A 19,506-nucleotide genomic window follows, 5' to 3' on the forward strand; every position below is an offset into this window, starting at 1 on the left:
CTCGCTGTTTCCCCGTTCACGACGGCTTGACGCTGGTGCGCCCAGGCCCAGTCAAAACAATGCAGCTTAGCGGGCCTGCCGCGTTTAGCTTAGCTTTAAATATTCAACACATTTTTAACCGATAACTTCGTCGTAAAGTGAATTCACCGCCTGGCGTTTGAGTTCGGCGAGGTTCAGCCCGCGGTTAATCGTGTCCGCGGCGCGTTTGGGGGCTTTTTGTACTCGGTTGGAAAATGGAGACGGCTAGCAGGCGTCTGCTGCTCGGTAGCCCGCGAGCGGCGGTTGGGAGCGGCTGAGCACGCGACAGCAGGGACGGTCAGAGGCGGCAGAGGGCGGACACGCAGTGGGCGTCGAAGTTAAACAGCAAAGGCGGACTGAATAACCTCCTGCTCGGTCGGACCGGTAGCATGGTGGAGTAGGCTCTCCGCGGTGTTGACGATATCGGGCCTCTCCGACCGTCGGACGGTTCGCGCTCACCGGGGGGGGGTGGAGGATCACCATGGCCCCGGGCTCTCTGGTGGCGGCCTGCCGCAGCCTGGCCCTCTCTACGTGGCTGCTCTCCTTCTGCTTCGTCCACCTGCTGTGCCTGGACTTCACCGTGGCCGAGCGGGAGGAGTGGTACACCGCCTTCGTCAACATCACCTACGTGGACCCGGCCACCTCGGAGCTGCGCACCGAGAAGACGGAGTGCGGTCGGTACGGGGAGCACTCGCCGAAGCGGGACGCCAAGGGGGTGGTGGTGCTGCCCGCCGCCCCGCACGACCGCCAGGCCTGCGACCCCAACACCCGGTTCGCGATGCCCGCGCAGGCCGGGGCCTGGGTGGCGCTGATAGCCCACGGCAACTGCACCTACAAGGACAAGATCCGCCACGCCGCAGACCACAACGCCTCGGCGGTGGTCATCTTCAACGTGGGGTCGGCTAATGCTAACGACACCATCACGATGCCTCACCTGGGTAAATGCGCCATTAAGCTCATGGTGTTTTTAAAATCAAGAATTAGGGGAGTTTTACAGTCGCCATTGTGAAATAAACTGTTATAACTTTTACTTATTGTTGTTATAGTGATGACAGTTTAGGTGTGCAGACCTGCAGGATGATTGATAAACATCCTGGGCTCTTTAACACACATCACCTAGGATCAATACTTCCGTGTGTGTGTGTGTGTGAGCTGAATATAAAGCTGGTGTTACAGTGCAGTTATTAATTAGTTATTAATGTTAATTGCCTCCAGAAGGATTCCTGAAACACTCGCAGCCAAAAATCATTAAACAGATGTTGTGAAATACAGATTTGATTATCAGAAGTGGAGCTGAAACGATATATCAACAGGGGAAACTATTCAGATTTATTGATTAAGTCGTTTTTAAAGATAAAATTCCAATTTAAGCATGCCTTTCTTCTGTTTTCCAGAATCGTAAACTAAATATCTTTTGTGTTTTTGGACCGTTAGTCGGACAAAAGACATTTGAAGATGTTGCTCTTTATTTTAAGAAATTTAACTGACCTTTTTTTAATAGACTAAAACAGCGAGTTGACGAAATAATCGGCAGATTAATCGATAATTAAAATGGTCTTTATTTGCAGTTGTAGTTGCAAAATTAAGCTGAGGAAAGTGTTGAGCGGTCGGGACCGGATCCCAGTCTGTGGGACCGGATCCCAGTCTGTCTGAACTGGTGATCAGAGTCGGGACCGGATCCCAGTCTGTCTGAACTGGTGATCAGTGTCGGGACCGGATCCCAGTCTGGCTGAACGGATCCCAGTCTGTCTCAGAGACCTGTTCCCGGAGCCAACAGACAAACCGCTGACTGAAGGTCTGCTGGACCAGTTTCCTGCTGAGCTGCTCTGTCGCAGCATCGTCAGATGTATTTATATATTGATTGTATTATTGATCTCTGTCGTTAATACACATTCTGCCCTGTTTGAGAGGCGGTTTATAAATGCAGGCTGTGATCAGGTGGAGCAGGGACTCCCGGACCGGCTGCGTCAGCTGATCGGATTCGATCGATTTGGCGGTCGTGTTGACGTGCTGGAGTGGCGGAGGGAGAGCCGAGCACTTCCTGTCTGTCAGTGCTGCCGAGTTAAGTAACAGACTCGCAGCTGTCTGCCTGTCAGCTGGGCGCTCCCTCCCTCGGGGATCCCCGGAGGTCCCGGGACTCTGGTTTCGGATCTAATAATACAGGAAGTACTAACAGCACAGTGTGTGTTTACTTTAAATCGACTTTTTCATGATGTTTTCGGCGTCTGACAGGAGCCGGTTTCCTTCGTCCCTGCTGAGCTTTCTGGGAATCTGTCTTTGGACTCTTTAAAAAAAAAAAAAAATAATAATAATAATAATCTGGGTTCAAACGGCAACGTGTTGTCCAGATTCTCCTGTTGTTACAGATTATTTTAATTACTCTGTCTTATTAAACGCTGGCTGTGACACGTGACCTTAAGGCCGCATCTAATGATTTATATTCTCGATTTAACTGTCAGAAAGTAGTGAAAAATGTCGATTTTTACGTCTTCGAATTCCTTGTTTGTTTGTTTTTTATCCGACAATCTCTTAAAAACCTTAAACGTGTGCAGATTTATTATCATGCCAGGACTGAGAAAAAGCAGCAAATCTTCACACTTGAGAAGCTTGAACCAACAAAGCGTTTGCTTGAAAAGTGAAAACAATCGGGCCGTTGTGTAGAAAATGTCAGAAAGTCACAAGTTCCCAGTGCAAAGATAAAAGCAGAAAATCCTGTCGAGAAGCTGGAAAAAAGGGGAGTTTTTGCTCGAAAAACAGATGTATTGAAATACTTGCCGCTTAATTTTCTGCCGATCAGTTAATCGATCAATGGACTGATTGTTTCAGCTCTAAACTTGTCGTGTTACTTGAGGAAGAAACCCAACGTGTGTCGAAAGCAGAAAAACACCTTTTTGTAATCAGCAGATTAAAGCTGCTGAAAGCAAACGTGACGTCGTGATGACAAAGATTTTGTGACGTTGTTTCTTTTCCAATCGATTTTAGTCCAACTTTAATAATTGATTAATCGTTTTAGTCATGGTTTTCTATAATAAAAAAAAAAAAAAAAAAAAAAAAAAAAAAAGCCTCTGCTGCCCAGCTGAGGATTTGCTGCTTTTCTGCATCATATTTGATAATAAACTGAATATTTTTGGATTTTGGACGGTTGTCAGACAAAATGAGACATTTAATAACACAATAATATAATAATAAAACTTTATTTATAGAACACTTATCAAAACAAAGTACAAAGTGCTTCACAAAGAGAAATAAAACACCACAGTGAATGATGAAATAATGAAGTAAAATGCATAAAAACAGTAAAATAAACAGTTCAGGTAAAATCAGGATCTGCTTTCAGATAAAAATGTGTTTTGAGACGAGACTTAAACGAAGACGCTGACTCAGACAGCCTGATGTCTTCGGGCAGGTTGTTCCAGAGCCTCGGGGCCCTGATGGCAAAAGCTCTGCCCCCCTTAGTTTCCATCCTGGACTCAGGAACAGACAGGAGACCCCTGCCCGAAGATCTCAGACTACGTGAAGGTTCATAAGGGATTACAAGGTCTAAAATATGATCTGGAGCCATGAAGAGCCTTAAAAGTAATCAACAAGATCTTAAAATCAGTCCTGAAACAAACCTTTAGCAGCATAACTAAGGGACGGTTCAGGACTCACCTGAGCCAGCTCTAACTATAAGCTTTATCAAAGAGGAAAGTCTTTAGCCTGCTCTTAAACGTGGAGATGGTGCCTCCCGAACCCAGACTGGGACCTGATACCTGAAGGCTCTGGCTCCCGGTCTACTTTCGGAGACTCCTGGAACCACAAGTGACCCTGCAGTCTGCGAGCTCTTTATTTGCCTCCTAATCGCAGAAGAGTAGAAGTATAAAGGTTTTAAAAGTACCTCAGAATCGTACTTAAGCGCAGTACTTACGTTCCACCGCTAACGGTTTCCACGTCGCACGCGTGCGTGCTGGACCACGATTGGCTGCGAACTGCTCGCGATGTCACGTACGCGAGTTAAACTGGGATTTAAGGCGAGCTCAGGGGAAAACGTGAAAACGAAACGTTCCTGACAGGAGGCTGGACTCGGAGGATCGGGATGGGTCTCGGGTCCAGTTCGACCGCGAGTTGATCCACCTGAAAACCAGCTGGATTTATCGTTCCGCGGTTCGTCGCCGCAGATTAGTCAGCTTTCCTGTTTCCTAAAGTTCGAATAACGTCGCACATGCGGGACGTTTAACTGTAGACGTTTCATAGAAGAGAAACCGTTCTGTGATTGGTCGGTTGCAGGAAAACAGGAAGTGTTAACTTTAGTGATGAACTCTTCACGGTGTCTACTGGCCGGCACCACCACCACCATCATCATCATCATCATCAGTCTGAACTGTGTGTGTGTGTTCTATCCTTATGAGGACCAAGCTTTAGACCTTTTTTAGCGTTAGGGCATTTTTTTTCTGTTCCAGTTTCGAGTGTTTTACACCTGGTTTTAGGTTAAAGTTTAAGAGCGTGTAATTTCAGTCGGGGCCCTCGCAGCTGGAGGAGTGCGGATGCATGTGTGTTTGCAGAGAGAGAGATATTGATCCTGGGGGTGTATTTCTAGGCGGAGACGCATCGATTTTTGTTGCTGTGTTTTGAGGGGTCGATGGGAGTTCAGTGCCGGCCTCGAGGGGGAATTTATCCAACTGGTCGAACCAAACGCACACACACGGAGCAAGTCTTTCAACTTCTGAGCAAGTGTTAAATTGCCGAATCACTGCTGAATAACTTTTGACTTCAGATGAAGGTTCAGACTGTCCAGTCGTGAAGACGAGAAGACTTTGAAGTGTCTCGGTTTATTGCGAGATGCTTGTTGGAAACTGTTTCTGACTGGATTTTGTAAAGATGGCTAAGCAGAGCTGAAAACTCATCTCTCGTTCTAGTGGAATAGTTCTTGTCGAGCCGACGCTAGTCTGTATTTGACGTGTGGAGTCTGTCTAATACATGCATTCATGTAGGCCAGCAGCGTCTGACCAGGGAGTGTTTTTGTTTTTCATCGAGAGTTTAAGATTAAACGTCTCAAGCGTGCATCAAGAGATGAGTGTGGTTCGGTCTGTCCGGCCGTGCGGAGCGAGAGACAGGAAGTCTACAGTGACTCTGCAACACTTTGCTGCTGCCTCAACTTTGACTTGAACGTGTTCGCCTTCGAGTCTCGAGTCAAATCGCGCGTTTAGTCCAAGTCTAAAGCTCAGGAAGGCGGTCAGCCGTAGCACACGGCTAAGGGCTGCTCTGAACGTCCACGCCGGAAGGCGGCGGGGAAAGCCGGTCGCCATAGAGGGAGGGGAGACGTTTTAAATATGGCGACAGTCTCTCCTGGAAGGCATTCGTAGCGTTGCGCTCTGCTGTCGGCATGCGCATACCTGCCAACGCTTTCCTGCTTTTCTCCCGTATTTCAAAGCCATCTGCCGGCGCCCTCCCGTTTTGTTGCTTCTCCCCCTGGAAATTTGCACGGCCCTTCGAATTCCTGAATAATCGTCAAACGCGGATCCAAGTTTTGGGTGTTTTTGTCTGACGCTTCCAGATGAAACACAATCCACGCATTTAAAGCTGCAGAGCGACAGAAGTTGTAGTTGTGTTAAAAGTTTTTAAAAGAGAGAGCCACCTCTGCACGGCCAACAAATCGAAGCGTGAAGTGGGCGCAAATGTCCGATCGTCCGTTTTTTTTGGACAGAAATGGTTGGACGCCTAATCCGCCGTCTGACGGACACGCAAGATCTACCGCGACGGGGAAGACGGGTCCAGTTCCCGTCAGCAGCAGGGTCACTAGGAGCCTTAATCCAGCACGTGATCTGTCCGCTGCATTTACTGTCAGTTGTGTGGGGAAAGAGTTTCTGTACAAACTCTCCCGTCAGCTTTTTCTTCCTCTGTTTTCTCAGTCGTCAACAGCCAGCCGGTGAAGACATCTGAGTGACTTCTTGTAAACTTGTCTCGACGTGCCGACGCGTTCCCGGCCGCTCCGGGATCCGTTCGTAACTGCTGAAGGGCTTTACTGCACTTCTTTCTTTTAACTTCCCTAACTTTATTTCTACATGTTACAGCTGGAATTATCCACTCGAGCGTCGCCGATGAGCCAGTTTTTCTGGTAGATGTTTAATGTGGAAGTGAAACTCGTTCTGTCTGCAGTTATATCTCACGGCGGAAACGAACCTCTGGGGTATTTTTCTCAACTTTTTTTTGGAGTTATTTCGGCGTGTGTTAAGTCAGGCCTCGGTCACAAGGATAACCTCGAATTACCGAATTGCCAGAATTGAATCAAAACAGCCTGGATGCAGCGGACACATTTCTTCCTCACACCTGCAGGGCTGAAGAGAGCTGTGTTCATACTCGTCTTCTTCACGACTTCACAGACAGTGTAGCAGCTGTCGAAGTGTCCTTGAGCAACGCGCTGAATCATTGACCTCTGATTACCCCTACGGAGGGTTGTTTCTCAAAAGGACGCTCAGAAACACATCCTGTTGTTTCTTCTACTTCTGCTTTCGTCGTCTTCCTCCTCCATTCATCACGTTCAGTAGCTCGTTCTCTCTCAAGAAATCCCTTTCAGAGGCTATATATATATATATATATATATATATATATATATATATATATATATATATATATATATATATATATATATATATATATATATATATATATATATATATATATATATATATATATATATATATATCTGCTAAACAGCTTGTCCAAGTTCATAGAGTTTCAGCATAATAGTGCAAATGAAAGGGTGTCATTTTATAGATTTAGTCTCTGTATGAAAAGTCAGTGCAACAACAGCGGTTCTCAAACTGGGTGTTTTTATTTTAGCCCTGCTGGCGGCGTTGTTCCAGGTATCTCAACAACTATTGGATGGATTGCCATGAACTTTAGTTCAGATATGTGTGTTTCACGTTTGTAATAACTGCCATTAACTTTTCATCCAGCGCCATCATGAGTTTGTCCAATACTTTGGTTTAAATACCTGCAAAACTGATCACAATCCTACCAGCCTCAGCTGTACTTTTATATTAAGTGCTAATTAGCAGATGTTAGCGTGCTAAAACGCTAAACTAAGATGGTTAACATGGTAAATATCACACCTGCTGAACATCAGCATGTTACCATTGTCATTGCGAGCATGTTTCCATGCTAGCGTTAACATTTAGCTCAAAGTACAACGTCAGAGCTGCTGGCGTGGCCGTAATCTCATTCAGTGTACGTTTTAATAATGTTTAACCACATTTAAAAAAAACGAGTCATTTACTAACGAAACTTTAATATGTGAAGCGTCTTTGAGTATCTAAAAATCGCTATGTAATTCAAATGTATTGTTATTGTTTTAGCCTAGAGGTTTTGGAACCAATTGATTAGCTCATACCTGTCTGCACCAATCACCTGTCGGATCAGTCGAACGTCTGATGGCTCGAGATGAAGCAGCGAGAGTAGAATTCACTAAAGTTGAACGGTGATTAAAGTAGTTTACGGCAGTCGGACTCATTTACAGTGTGCGTCCCCGTCTTCAGGTACAGGTGAGGTGGTCGCCATCATGATCCCGGAGCCGAAAGGCCGCGAGGTGGCGTCGCTGCTGGAGCGTAATGTGACGGTCACCATGACGATCACCATCGGGACGAGGAACCTGCAGAAATACGTGAGCAGGACGTCGGTGGTGTTCGTGTCCATCTCCTTCATCGTGCTGATGATCATCTCGCTCGCCTGGCTCGTCTTCTACTACATCCAGAGGTTCAGATACGCCAACGCACGAGACAGGAACCAGGTATGCACACGCACACACACACACACACACACACACACACTGTCATTACAAGACATCTGATAAAACTTTATTTAACATGACAATTAAAACACCGGTGATGTTTCTGTGTCCAAATAAACACATTTACTGCCCGAACTGCGTCAGTCAGTACGTTTGCATGAACTTCACACATCAGGTTAATCTGCATTTACCCGTGACTTTATTTTGGAAACTTTTCGGCTTAGTTATTTTACATGTAGCGGCGACAGAAGACGCTGCTTTCTGACTGTTTTCGGCGTCAGACACAGGAACGGCATAGAGCATCCGGTCACTTTTCAAAATAAAACACCCTGTGCAGACTCCCGATCGTATGTATCAACAACAAACACAATTAAAACAAACAAAAAGAGAAACCATTTAACTATGTAGCCTACTTACCCACCGTCGAAGCACAAAAATCAATGAAAAAAGACAAAATCTGAGCGATCCAGGCGTGTCAGTCAGTCGGACAGATGTGAGTGCGTCTAAATTTAACAAATAGTCAAATATTCAGAAGTGGAAACGGACTAATTTTAACTTCTAGGGCAGCGGCCTGCACTGGTTTTTCCGTGTCATTAGAAGAGATGCTTTTGCCACCAAACCAACACAATTTTGGGGCGCGTGGTTTGAAAATGGCGCTCCAAGTTACTTTGCTTGAACCGGCAGCGGTTTGGTTGTTTGGTTGTTGTCTGTTTCTACTCTGTGTCCCTCGCTCCATCTGCTTTGTAACTTTGCTCGATTAGAAATCGATCCATTTTCATTGTTTGTACGCTACGAGTTTAGCTAGCGTGACGCCTGAGCCGAACTAACGCTGCTACGTGAGTGAGCGGTGTTGCCGCATTGGTGACAGATTCCCTTTTTTAAATTAGTAGCAATATATAGCAATTTAGTAAAAATATACATGAAAAGGTTGCATGCTTATAGTGTGCGGCGTATGTGTCATTTATTTTATTATCCTACACAAGCCTACTGTTCATTTAGCCGCCACAGCTGGCAGCACCGCACTGTTAAGTAGGTCTGAGCAGGTTTTGGCGGTCCCCTGTTTGTAGCCCGTACTGCCGTCTTGTGAATGACTAGCGTAGCTGTTTTAAGTCTTTTTTTAGAAAGTATGTTCATTGGCTGCATTACCATATAATTATTAGCTGCCTTTCTAGAGGATAACTGGTTTTAGATTGAGTTTTGTTACATTTAGTGCTGTACTTTAGTACAGTTTAGAGGTACTTATACTTGAGTATTTCCATGGCATTTTCTGCTGCTGAACATATGGTACTGATGTTTATTTTATTTGTATTTATTCCTTATTTTCCCAGTGTTCATTTCTAGAATTGGCTGACGATGTGTATGTCAAATTATTTAACACGTTAAAAGAATATTTAACTTAAATATTCTTGAATAAAGTGATTAGTTTAAGACAGCAGCCGTCTGAGTACCTTTGAATAGTCGTATCGGTGCACGATCCACGCAGCGCAAAAAATTCTGTATATCGGCAATCGGTGGGTGTTTCAGAATTCGGCAGAAATCCCAAATCGGTCGGGCTCTACAATCTACCCAGTGGTTAAAAAAAAAAAAGTACATTTACATCACTTGTATTACTTTGCACCTGTACACACGGCTGAGAAATCGCCGTTCGCCCGGAGAAATCAGGCTTCTCGTTTTCATGATGTTCCAGAGATCAAGTTACTGGAGAGAGACAAATGTTAACCCGCTTACTTAAGTGCATGGAAACACACTGAACGTTCCCAGAGCAGCTGAAGTGATTGGAAACAGGTTATTAATTACCGTAACAAACAGCTTGCGAAATGCAGTGACAGTGCTTTTCTCCAAGCAAGTCGTAACTAATCACTGCTGCTTCCACCGAGGGCGTGTAATTAATGACAGCGTTTTCGTGTGTTTGTGAAAAGTTACAAAGAAAAGGTTTTGCAGTCGTACTTCAGAGTCCTGAGACGCAGGAGAAGGGGGGAAACTCCCACAGGAAGCTGGTTTTTGAAAGGCTTTAGAAAGAGGTGAAGCCGCGTCGATGTGGAGCTGAACGCCAAATATCCCCGGGTGTTTATATTTCTCAGGCATCTGCCGCCGCTGTCCGCTCGCCCGGGACTAAATCACGCCTCTCTTGTCTCCCACAGCGCCGTCTCGGCGACGCGGCGAAGAAGGCCATCAGTAAGCTGCAGGTTCGCACCATCAGGAAGGGCGACCAGGAGACGGAGGCCGACTTCGACAACTGTGCCGTCTGCATCGAGGGCTACAAGGCCAACGACGTGGTCCGCATACTGCCCTGCAGGTAAACGCACAGGCGGCAGAAACAGGTTTGAGCGGGTTTTCACGTGGCCTGGTGTTTCGGTGCGTAACGCTCACAACAAACAGAGTAAGAGACAAGAAAAACGTACAAGAACGAAGAGCCTAAAGTTCGGGAACTTTAGGCTTTGCAGCGTCAAACACAAGACGCCGTGGCTTCCTCATCGTGTACGGCTTCGTTCATAAAACGAAGGAGCGCTGTGGAATCGATGTTAGGACGAGGGTCGGGCATTTCTTGTTGTTTATTAACGTTAAAAACAAGTTTGTATCACAGTGACGGCGGACTTTTTCACATTTTTCACTCAGCTGCTGTCAGTGAATCCACTTTATCGAGGTAAAAACTGTGTTTTATAAGATATTAAGCTCTAATATTAACTAGAAATGGGTTTTATTTCCAGGTGTCTGTTTGTTCTAGTGTCCTTTTTTTTTTTTTTTACTTGGCTCTAAAATGGCCTCCAGAATAAAGATACTTTAGTTTGATAGTTGTTCAGATGTTTACAAATATTATTATTGCAGAAACAAAAGCGTGGCAGAGAGGAGAGAGGAGCTTTTGTGTGACTGTTGTTGCCTTGTTTTTCTTTTGTTGTCATGTGATCACTAAATGCCTTTGTGATGATGGAAGCTGTTTACACGGATTCAACTCAGAACAAACTGTTTTTCTTGTGATCAGAGAAAAATATTTTAGGGTGTGTGTTAAAGCAGAGTTTGTGCCTGCAGTGACTGTTTGTTTCGGGCTCGTTACGCTTCGTATGGGATTACGAAATAAGAGATTTTTTTAAAAATAAAAGAGTTTATCCGGAGTCTTTCTTTCGTTGTGACACTGCACTAAACGAAAGCAGCTGCCATTCTCCTGCAGCGTTTTTCTGATGTGTCCGTGTGAATGTTGTTTGTCCTCTTGGCAGACATTTGTTCCATAAGAGCTGCGTGGATCCGTGGCTGCTGGATCATCGCACGTGTCCCATGTGCAAGATGAACATCCTCAAAGCCCTGGGCATCGCTGTGAGTCTGACGGGGGGCTTTAACTTGGATTTGTTTTAGCTTTTGGATTTGTTTTTAACTCTCAAATCTCTCTCTCGCCGCTCCAGCTGAACGCAGATTGCTTGGACGACCTGCCGCTGGACTACGACCTAGCCCTCGGCGGTGTGGGTGGGGGTGGGGTGGGCGGAGTCGGGGCCCTGGCCCTGGAGGCCGTGGTGTCCGGGGCGTCCAGCGACGGCACGCTGAGCGAGGGCGGCTCCTCGGTGGTGCTGGACCCCGGTGTGCGACGGGTGGGGCTGCCGCAGGACTACCAGGACCCCGACACCCTGAGAGACAGCCCTCTGACGGCCACCACCGACACACACACAGGTGACGCACACACAGGTGACGCACACACAGGTGACGCACACACACTTTACTGAGTCCTTGTTATTCAGTGACCAGATGAGTGGCGTTACACTGACACCCGGTGGTGTTTCTGCTCCAAAACACTTGTGAAAGTCACATTAACAGGACATTTTTCATTGCTTCTTTGGTAGAAATTAATGAAGGAAAGAAGAAGAAGAAGAAGAAGTTTCAGTGAATGAGAATGATTTGTTTTAATTTTTTAATTTTCACCCGCTGGTACAGAGTCGGGTTAAAGATTCACCCTTTTTTTTTTAAGAAGGAGCGCTAACTGGAGTTGGGTACAAAAATACAAGAAACTGTAAGATTTATTGTGAAATAGGTGATTATATCCACATGTTGTGTTAGCTAATAAGTAGTTTTATTTTTTCATTGTGACTTCAGAGCCACAATAATTACATATTTTACGGTTTTGCCACTTCAAACACCTCTGAACTTCCCGATTGGCTCGTTGATCAACATCAGCGGCTCATTGATTACCTCCTCAGCTGCTCAGACTTAATTCTCTGTCTTAGTTTCCTTTTAAATGAGACGGAAAATCCCACCAGCAAATAAAAAGAGAATATAACAACAAAAAAATCAGCTTTTATTTATGAGAAGTCATTGATCAGAAAGTCATCAGTCTCCAGTCTAACCCCGTCCTCCCTCCCTCTTCCAGGTGAGCTACAGCCAATGGCGAGCAGCGCCTCAGTGGCATCCCTGGTCATCACCGTGGAAACGGGTCTCTCAGACGAGGAGGGGTCCATGGAACAGTCTCAGCTGGCGGACAAGTCCTGAGAGGAGCCTCAAAGAGCCAAACCAGAACCCGGGTCAGAACGGTCTCCGATCAGGTTCAGGTTTTTAACAGACTTCAGTGGACCTGGAGGTCTGGAGAACGACCTGACTGAAACCAGATCTGAACCAACCCTGAGTTTGACCCTGGGTTTTTTCTCTTTGGACCTGTGTGATACAAAACTTAGCTGAACCAAACCAGCTGGGACCCCAGGTGGACTCGAGCCTAGCTAGAACCAGGGTCTAGACTTTGTTTTGACATAGTGTTGAATAAACGTGTGTGTGTGTGTGTGTGTGTGTGTGTGTGTGTGTTGGTTTTGATCTGGACTCAAAGGACACTGACTGACCTGGTTTGGCTTTATTTTTAGTCTCCTCTTGGACACTTGGGGAGGTTGGACCCAGGACCTAACCTGGGCTAACACGGGTGTTATCCAGTGTGCTTACCTTGGTCTTACCCCAACCTCTCCTCGCTTTAACCAGGTGTTTTTCCAACGCTAAGCTGGGATATAACTCGGTCTCCCTGTCTGTCGTCGCTTCGTGCAGATGTCTTAATCAACCCACATTTGCCTCAGTTCGTGCTGATGCTAGAAACGGACTACCCAACTTATTTCTTGGACCCACCCATCTGTCATTAATCCTGACAAACGTCCACGGAGACAGAAAGAAGTTCAAATATAAATCCAGTCCTTCATTTCAAATATTGTGCAACCTCTCTCGACGTTTGTCTCCTGACTTGATGGACTTTCGAAGGGCGGATGGGATTCTCCGCAGGACACGTTTATACTCGGAGAACACGAGGATGATCTCAAACTCGCCTCGGTACTCGCGCGAAACAGAGTTTGAACCTGAGAAAGTCGGCTGCCAAAAGAGGAAACGCTCTTCAAAGGTCGCTGTTGTCCTGCATCCGCAAATCTGGAGGATCTTGACGACAGCACGAGAACTCTAAACACCAGGTCGTGTGTTTTTTAAAAAGCGTCGGGTGAGCGATCCAGGCCAGGAATCTAGATCTACCTGCGTGTGTCTACCTGTTGTACTTCAGTAAGGACTGCTCTTGTCGCTGCACCTTTTTGTGGGATATTCTGTTACCTGGTTTTTCCAGGCAGAGAGGCACAAAAAACTGTATCGGGGCTGCTCGCTTCCTGTCCTGGTCTGGATTCTTGGATTCTCTGGTTTTATTTAGCTCATTTTGATTTGTCTGCGCCGACGTGCCAGGCGCTGTTTCTTGATGTGTGCGACGTCTGCAGTGACTGACTGGAAGAGTTTTATTTTGAAAGGACATACCAGCTACACTGGGCAGATGATTCGGTTTATTTCTTCTTCTGATGTTCTGCTAAAACGGCGGACTCCTCGCGGCAGTATTACAGCTACAGTATTGAATAGCAACTACACAGTGTTTTGTTTTTTCTCTCTTTGCTGTATAATTCGAGGCTCTTTTATCTTTACAGTACTCCGACAGTATTTGGTTTGGATGCTTTCTGTCCTCGGCTGTGGTTCCTAACAGGGTTCCTATGTGCGTCTGGAAAACTGACGACAATTAGAAATGCTCTTGAATGTTTGCAGGGCTGTACAGAAGATTATAAGGTGTATAAGTGGTTGATAAAGTGTCTACTTTCACTACAACAAATAATGTAGAAGTAAAAGGTGTGAAATTAGTGACAAATCTTGCAGCTTGGGTCTCAAAACATACGGATCGTTCGGAGAAAATAGTTACGAGAGAAATGCTTCACCACCACCTATTCTCTTTTAAATAGTTTCTCTGTTTATACGACTAAAAAAAAACATCCGTAACGCTCGGCAGACACTGCATGTTTTCATTGATCTTTTGTTAACTCGCGTCACCCGATTTTAATCGGCTCACACTGTACGAACCAACTGGCCGTCCGCGACCTGGAGCTCACGCTGAAGTTAACAGCAACCCCCAGTCGGTTTCATCCAGTGACGATTCAAATAAAGTTCATTCAAACAAGACGACAGTGTCCTCAATAATGCTGACAAAAAAAGAGACAGAGGCAGCGTTACTTTGTGCAATTCTACTACGAACGAAGAGCCAAAGCCGGAAGATGCAGACAGTCTGATCTGTTTTAGCCACAGCGTGTAAAATACTCCGGTAATATTAAAACAAGCTCGGTTCTGTTTATAACGGATGTTTTGACAGCAGCCATGTTGTTGAAATTGGACCACGGAGCTGCTCAAACTGCGAGACAGCCGGCAGTTTCTGACATACCATCCGATTGTCTGAGAGCCAGAACGTTCATGCAGTTAATCGTTCGAGAGTGAGGGTTGATCAATTTGGGGTTAAATTAATTTGGGGCCTTAATCCGTGCAGTGTCTGCCTGGCCTGGAGAGGATGGAAAGACTCTCCTCATCAGTTTTGCGTCATGGCCGTCTCTCCTAGTCGTAACGTTCGGCAAACGTCGTCCTCCGTTAAAATGCCATGTAGGAACCCTGTCCGTAGTGTTGTTTTGTTTTTCTGTCCGTCCATCTGTCCGCCACCGCGGCCTCATGCTGCCTTTTTAAAATATTTACCTTTAACCCTGACAATCAAGGATCTTTTACTTGCTAGTCGGGGATCTTTTCTCCTGAGCTTAAGCGAACCTAAGAAGCGTTTTTCAAACCCGTGGTCTGTACGCCACAAAAGATGTTAGCTGCCATTACCATTTCCAGACTAACGCCACCAAAACGAGCTGTGAAAGACCGAAAAAAAATGGCACCCAAGTTACAGAGACGTAGAAATACATTCAGAGCTGTAGACAGAGTTTAGCAAAGAATCCTTCCCTGCTTTAGCGAACGTAGTTCAGCTCAAAACCGAGCATGTAAATATAAAATGTATATTCCACAAGTTCACTACGCCACATGACATTGTCGTCGGTTTGCCAAACAGATGTGCAGACTGCGTAGGGCCGCGGTCGCGTCGTCGCGTGTCGCCTGAAACTAAGAGAGAGATAAAGATTGTCGTCTATTTTGATACCAGAGGAGACGTTTATTTTTGTAACGAAGACACCCAGCAGCAAAGACTGATTCCCTCCCCTCGCGACCCTGGTGATCCTCAATGTGACTGAGTATCGATCAGGCAGATTTAAGTGTTGATTATTTGTCTAAACGTACATACATACAGAACGTAAAGGACCTTGACGATATGAACCTAAACTATTGCAAGTTTGTCCGTAAACATTCGGATCTGATTGTTAATGTAGCCTGAGAACTGAGCTCGACGAAGGACGGAGAACCAATGCTGTACTGTTTATTTCCCATCTCTCTCTCTTTTGGTACTAATGTCTGTTAACCAGTCTGAATGGAAAATAAGAACCTGTTTGACTGGTGAAATTAATTTTAAAGAACAGCATACAAATCACAACATTTGACTTCTGAAACTGAACATAAAACAATAAATTTAAGTGTATTCAAGAGCGTTTAATGGCCTTGCATTGTGTTTCAGATCAAAACAATGTGCTGGACCTGCAGACTGTGAATTTTAAGCAAAGCAAATCATACAAATCCAAAATAACGAAAAAACATCAGGAGACATGATGGGATTTGTAGTTCCCCATCATGCAACTGTATGTATAAATAATTAACAGGAAATGCAGCTGGGTTTTCGTCATGAAAATTTAGCTTTCCGAGAATAATAATTGGTACTTTGTACTAAATTGGTAATTGTAAGAGTAAAAAGCAGTACTTGTGTTGGTGTTTCCAGTCGTACCAGTCAGTTCATTTTCTCTCAGAAACCAGGAAGACATTTTTAAGTTTTGCTTCCTAATCTTTTCTCTCTCCTCGCAGTTTATAACAAACACTAGTACTAATTTGAACACTGGTAAAATGGTGGAGCGCGTATTTACTGTAACGTATGAAGATGCCTGCGTCTTGGCCAATTTTCAGTGAATGTTTTAAATAAAGTCACTTCCTTTTGTGTTTTATAAGCTTTATTTTCAAGGGATTTAATTGATTTTCAACTTTGCACTGTTTCATTCTCTTATTTTTTTTTTTATATGTGACTGCAATTCTGCTGCCACGGTAGCGAAAGTGAACTGAACTCGACCCTCTGAATCCGTTTCTCTTGTTCTAGTAGAGACTGAGGCTGCTGTGGCATGTTGGTCCCCCACCTTTCCATCGGTATCGAACCCCAAACGCTGTTTAGTTACCAGCCGAAATGTAATCGAAATGGCATCGAATGTCTGGTCAGATTCGTAAATTGTGTACGCACTCTTACATCGACGTTTTCGGCTGTTTTTGTTTAGACGAACTTTTCTACGGCTGTGATTAGACAAAAGTTTAACATTTGAGAAGAGATCGCGTATCAGCTAGTGTCGAGAAACGTCAAACAATACCCAGAATGTAGGCCAATGATAAACCAGGCGAGTTAAGTATTCCTGCTCTTCCTTCGTAACGAGTTCGTTAACGTACGGTAACGAATTAGAAAGCCTGATTCTCCTTTTGGAAACGTTTATCGCTGTCGTCTTTAGATAAAGTCGAAGGGAACTGGGAAAAACACCTGAACAAGTTTTTGTTTTTTAACTTTACGGGGCCGAAAGAGAGCTTCCTGCTTTGTAGGACGCGGACAGATAACTTTTCAACTTCTTATCTCTTAAATATAACTAGTATCTCATAATTATGGATCTTGTAATTACGAGATACTAAATCATAAATATGAGATTAAGAAATCGTAATTTTTTTTTTAATTCAGTGGGCTTCAATGGTAATAACAGATTTTGTGAATCTCTTCCAAAATCAGTTTGTCAAGAAGCTAACGCGTTAACGTCGGGACCCTCGTGTCGCTGCCAGTAATGACGTCTGATTGGTTCTTTGTTTCTTCCAGTGGCTGTTTCCCCCTGGATGCTGTGTTTTGATTGGTTGCTGAGCCTTTTTGTTGATGCACTTTAATTCTGTTTCTCTGGAAGCTTCTGGAAAAGTCTCTCCTTCCGCGATTTTTACTTCTCTGTTTTCCCTCGCAGCCCTCCGCTGTTAATTTTTAACACTTTCTGCTGCACTTCCGTTTTCTCTCGTCATCTTTCCCGCTTCGTTTTTGTTTTTGTTTGCTTTCCGGTCGTTGTCTTTTCTCTCGTCTTCCCTCAACATTTCTGTGTTGGGGATTGTTTTTGTGAGATGGTGTTTGGATTGAAAAAGGATCCGGAGAAATGTTTTCTGGTCCCTATTAAACTACAAATCGTATGGATTTGTAGGCCGACTGCCATATATTTTGCCATATTTTGTAATTTGTGTTGTAGTTTCTAATCTCTCTCTGCTGAAGCAGGTGAATTCTGAGCCACGTAATCCCGCTGGGATTATACGTTTTAATCTAAATTTCTGCGGAAACGTACAAAACTGACACGCATCCTGCTTTATAGGTGGATTTGAATACATTGCAGCAGCTTTGCTAGTGTAGAAGAGGAAATCATCGGCAAAGAAAAGAGAGAAAAACGAAACTAAAATTTCAGATCCTTCCAGAGAGACGGCGAAAGTTGAGACGATGCGTTAGTAGCCATGTTAACCCCTCTGCTACCGTGACAACGGGGTGTGAAGTGGTGTTGTGTGTGTGTGTGTGTGTGTGTGTGTGTGTTTGTACAATATTAAATGTTTTACAGAGCGTCTGTTTGTGCGGTTGTCCTGTGCACGCAAACGCAAAAATACCTACATACACACGTGTAAATACGCCGTGACGCCATGTTTGTTTCTGTGTTTCAGTTGTTGCACGTGTTCTGATTCAGGACAGAATTTAAATAAAATTTCATCGCAAGTTTTTTGTTTTTATTCCAACCTGCTGTTTGTGTGTCATCTTTAAAAAAAAAAAAAAAACATTGGGAGAATTCTTGGCTTTTTTTTTTTGTTTGTTTGTTTTTCCCAGTTATGCAAATTAAATTATAGCCGAACAGCCGACAGTCGCTGTTTATACTCGATACCTTCTGGATTTGTTTGTGTTTTGTTGGTGAAAACAAACATTTATTACAAAAAATGTCTTTCACAAAAGAACAACATGCGTTTTTTTTTGTTGTTTATTTATAATTCCAGTAGAATTTAAAGGTGTGTGTGTGTGTGTTTTCTGTAAAGTTTCTACCCATCTGCAACTTTTTTTTTGTTTACTCTGCAGTGAATTTAATGCACTTCGGAAAGTTTCTGAAGGCGGCACGAATACTTTTACTTCCACGGTGGTTTATTGTTGCTAATGCTAACTACCCATTTCTTCTTCTTCTTTTTGATCTAAACCAAAACATAAAAACACACTTCCTGTGAAGAAAATACCACTAATGATGAACTGAAGACACAAAAAGCAGATGAATCACAGTGAACTTTATACTGAACAACAAACACATTCATCTAGAGACTCTGCTGAACGGGCGCTAATGCTGCACGCTGTAAACCACAGGTACATCCAACAGCGTCCAAACGCAGACAAGGTCAAAAATGATTAACAGTCATCGAACATAACTAACATCTAGCTGGAGGAAGCAGCAGTGGTGAATGAACTGGCGCCTAGGACGTCCATATTTCTGCTAACGTAACGAGGGCTAACGTTAGCGTGTTCCGCTCCCCGTGTTAATGGTCACGCAATGAAAACGTCACACACTCCTGATTATCTTTTATCATCATCTTTCGGTGTCCGGCTACGTATGTGGCTCGTAATCCCAGTTTGAGCGGCTCTTTTTGTTCAAGTAGCTACAGGCGTCGCTGTAATGATGTTTTTAAATAAACTACCACAGAACTGACGTAAGTAATTTTGACCTGCTAAGTCAAAATTTACTAAAACATAATTTTGACATAAAAAATCTCTGGATTTTGACTCAAATTTAACTTAATTTCTCCAACTATTGACAAAGTCATAATTTTAACTTACTGTCTTATAGTTGTGACTCAGCATCTCATGGTTTTGATTTAGTTATTTTTTTCTATTTCTATTTTAATTTATGCCCTTTTTTTAAAAAATCTTCTCCGGGGCGGAAATGGGCTCCCTCAGATCTGGGCTGCCAGCCTTTCGTAGCTCAGTGGGCAACCGCGTGCGGTAAATTTGGGATTTGTTCGTCGCAAAGACAGGAGGTCAAAGCAAATGTACTTTGGGGGGTTAATAACGGGAGCAGAACAGAAACTACACAGCAGTTAGTCACAAATGGCTCATGTTTTTAACAGTCTAAGCTTTAAAACTAGAGAGCAGCGTCTGGGTAAAGGATGCAGATGGAAAATAAAAATGGAGGTTTGTTCTGGTTCTTCAGGAAAATGCGGATCTGGAGCTCCTTTGTTTTGTTTTTGCTGGTCTGAAGGAAAACCTGAGA

At 44.3% G+C, this 19,506-nt stretch overlaps 3 protein-coding genes across 6 annotated transcripts in view; 2 read left to right on the top strand and 1 right to left on the bottom strand.

Moving 5' to 3' along the window:
- On the top strand, positions 1-17,998 carry LOC122870167 (RING finger protein 150-like). 2 transcript variants are annotated; one of them, XM_044184076.1, is made up of 6 exons: positions 1-956; positions 7,533-7,783; positions 9,925-10,079; positions 10,996-11,092; positions 11,179-11,455; positions 12,135-17,998. In XM_044184076.1, the coding sequence occupies exons 1-6, from the start codon at positions 500-502 to the stop codon at positions 12,251-12,253; spliced, it is 1,356 nt and encodes a 451-aa protein (XP_044040011.1). In that variant the 5' UTR covers positions 1-499; the 3' UTR covers positions 12,254-17,998. The 2 variants fall into 2 exon arrangements, with proteins under 2 accessions (XP_044040011.1, XP_044040012.1); XM_044184077.1 differs by having other exon boundaries at positions 5-956; positions 11,179-11,440.
- The window catches only part of LOC122870258 (low affinity immunoglobulin gamma Fc region receptor III-like), a 1,099,642-nt gene that overhangs the window by 838,819 nt on the left and 241,317 nt on the right, over positions 1-19,506 (top strand). The gene's annotated exons all lie outside the window — the stretch shown is intronic.
- The window catches only part of LOC122870184 (protein phosphatase methylesterase 1-like), a 15,221-nt gene continuing 10,478 nt past the window's right edge, over positions 14,764-19,506 (bottom strand). For all 3 annotated transcript variants that reach the window (XR_006376508.1, XR_006376507.1, XM_044184141.1), the window contains one exon: positions 14,764-19,500. The gene's annotated coding sequence lies outside the window, so the exon portion shown is untranslated. The remainder of the gene's footprint in view (positions 19,501-19,506) is intronic.

This window comes from Siniperca chuatsi, linkage group LG22, assembly GCF_020085105.1.
Source record: "Siniperca chuatsi isolate FFG_IHB_CAS linkage group LG22, ASM2008510v1, whole genome shotgun sequence".
NCBI classification, from domain to species: Eukaryota; Metazoa; Chordata; class Actinopteri; order Centrarchiformes; family Sinipercidae; genus Siniperca; species Siniperca chuatsi.

Coding starts and splice junctions, on each gene's coding strand:
- LOC122870167 (XM_044184076.1), top strand. CDS start 500: ATGGCCCCGGGCTCTCTGGTGGCGGCCTGCCGCAGCCTGGCCCTCTCT. Junction 11,093..11,178: donor TCAAAGCCCTGGGCATCGCT/GTGAGTCTGACG, acceptor TCGCCGCTCCAG/CTGAACGCAGATTGCTTGGA. Junction 11,456..12,134: donor CACAGGTGACGCACACACAG/GTGACGCACACA, acceptor TCCCTCTTCCAG/GTGAGCTACAGCCAATGGCG.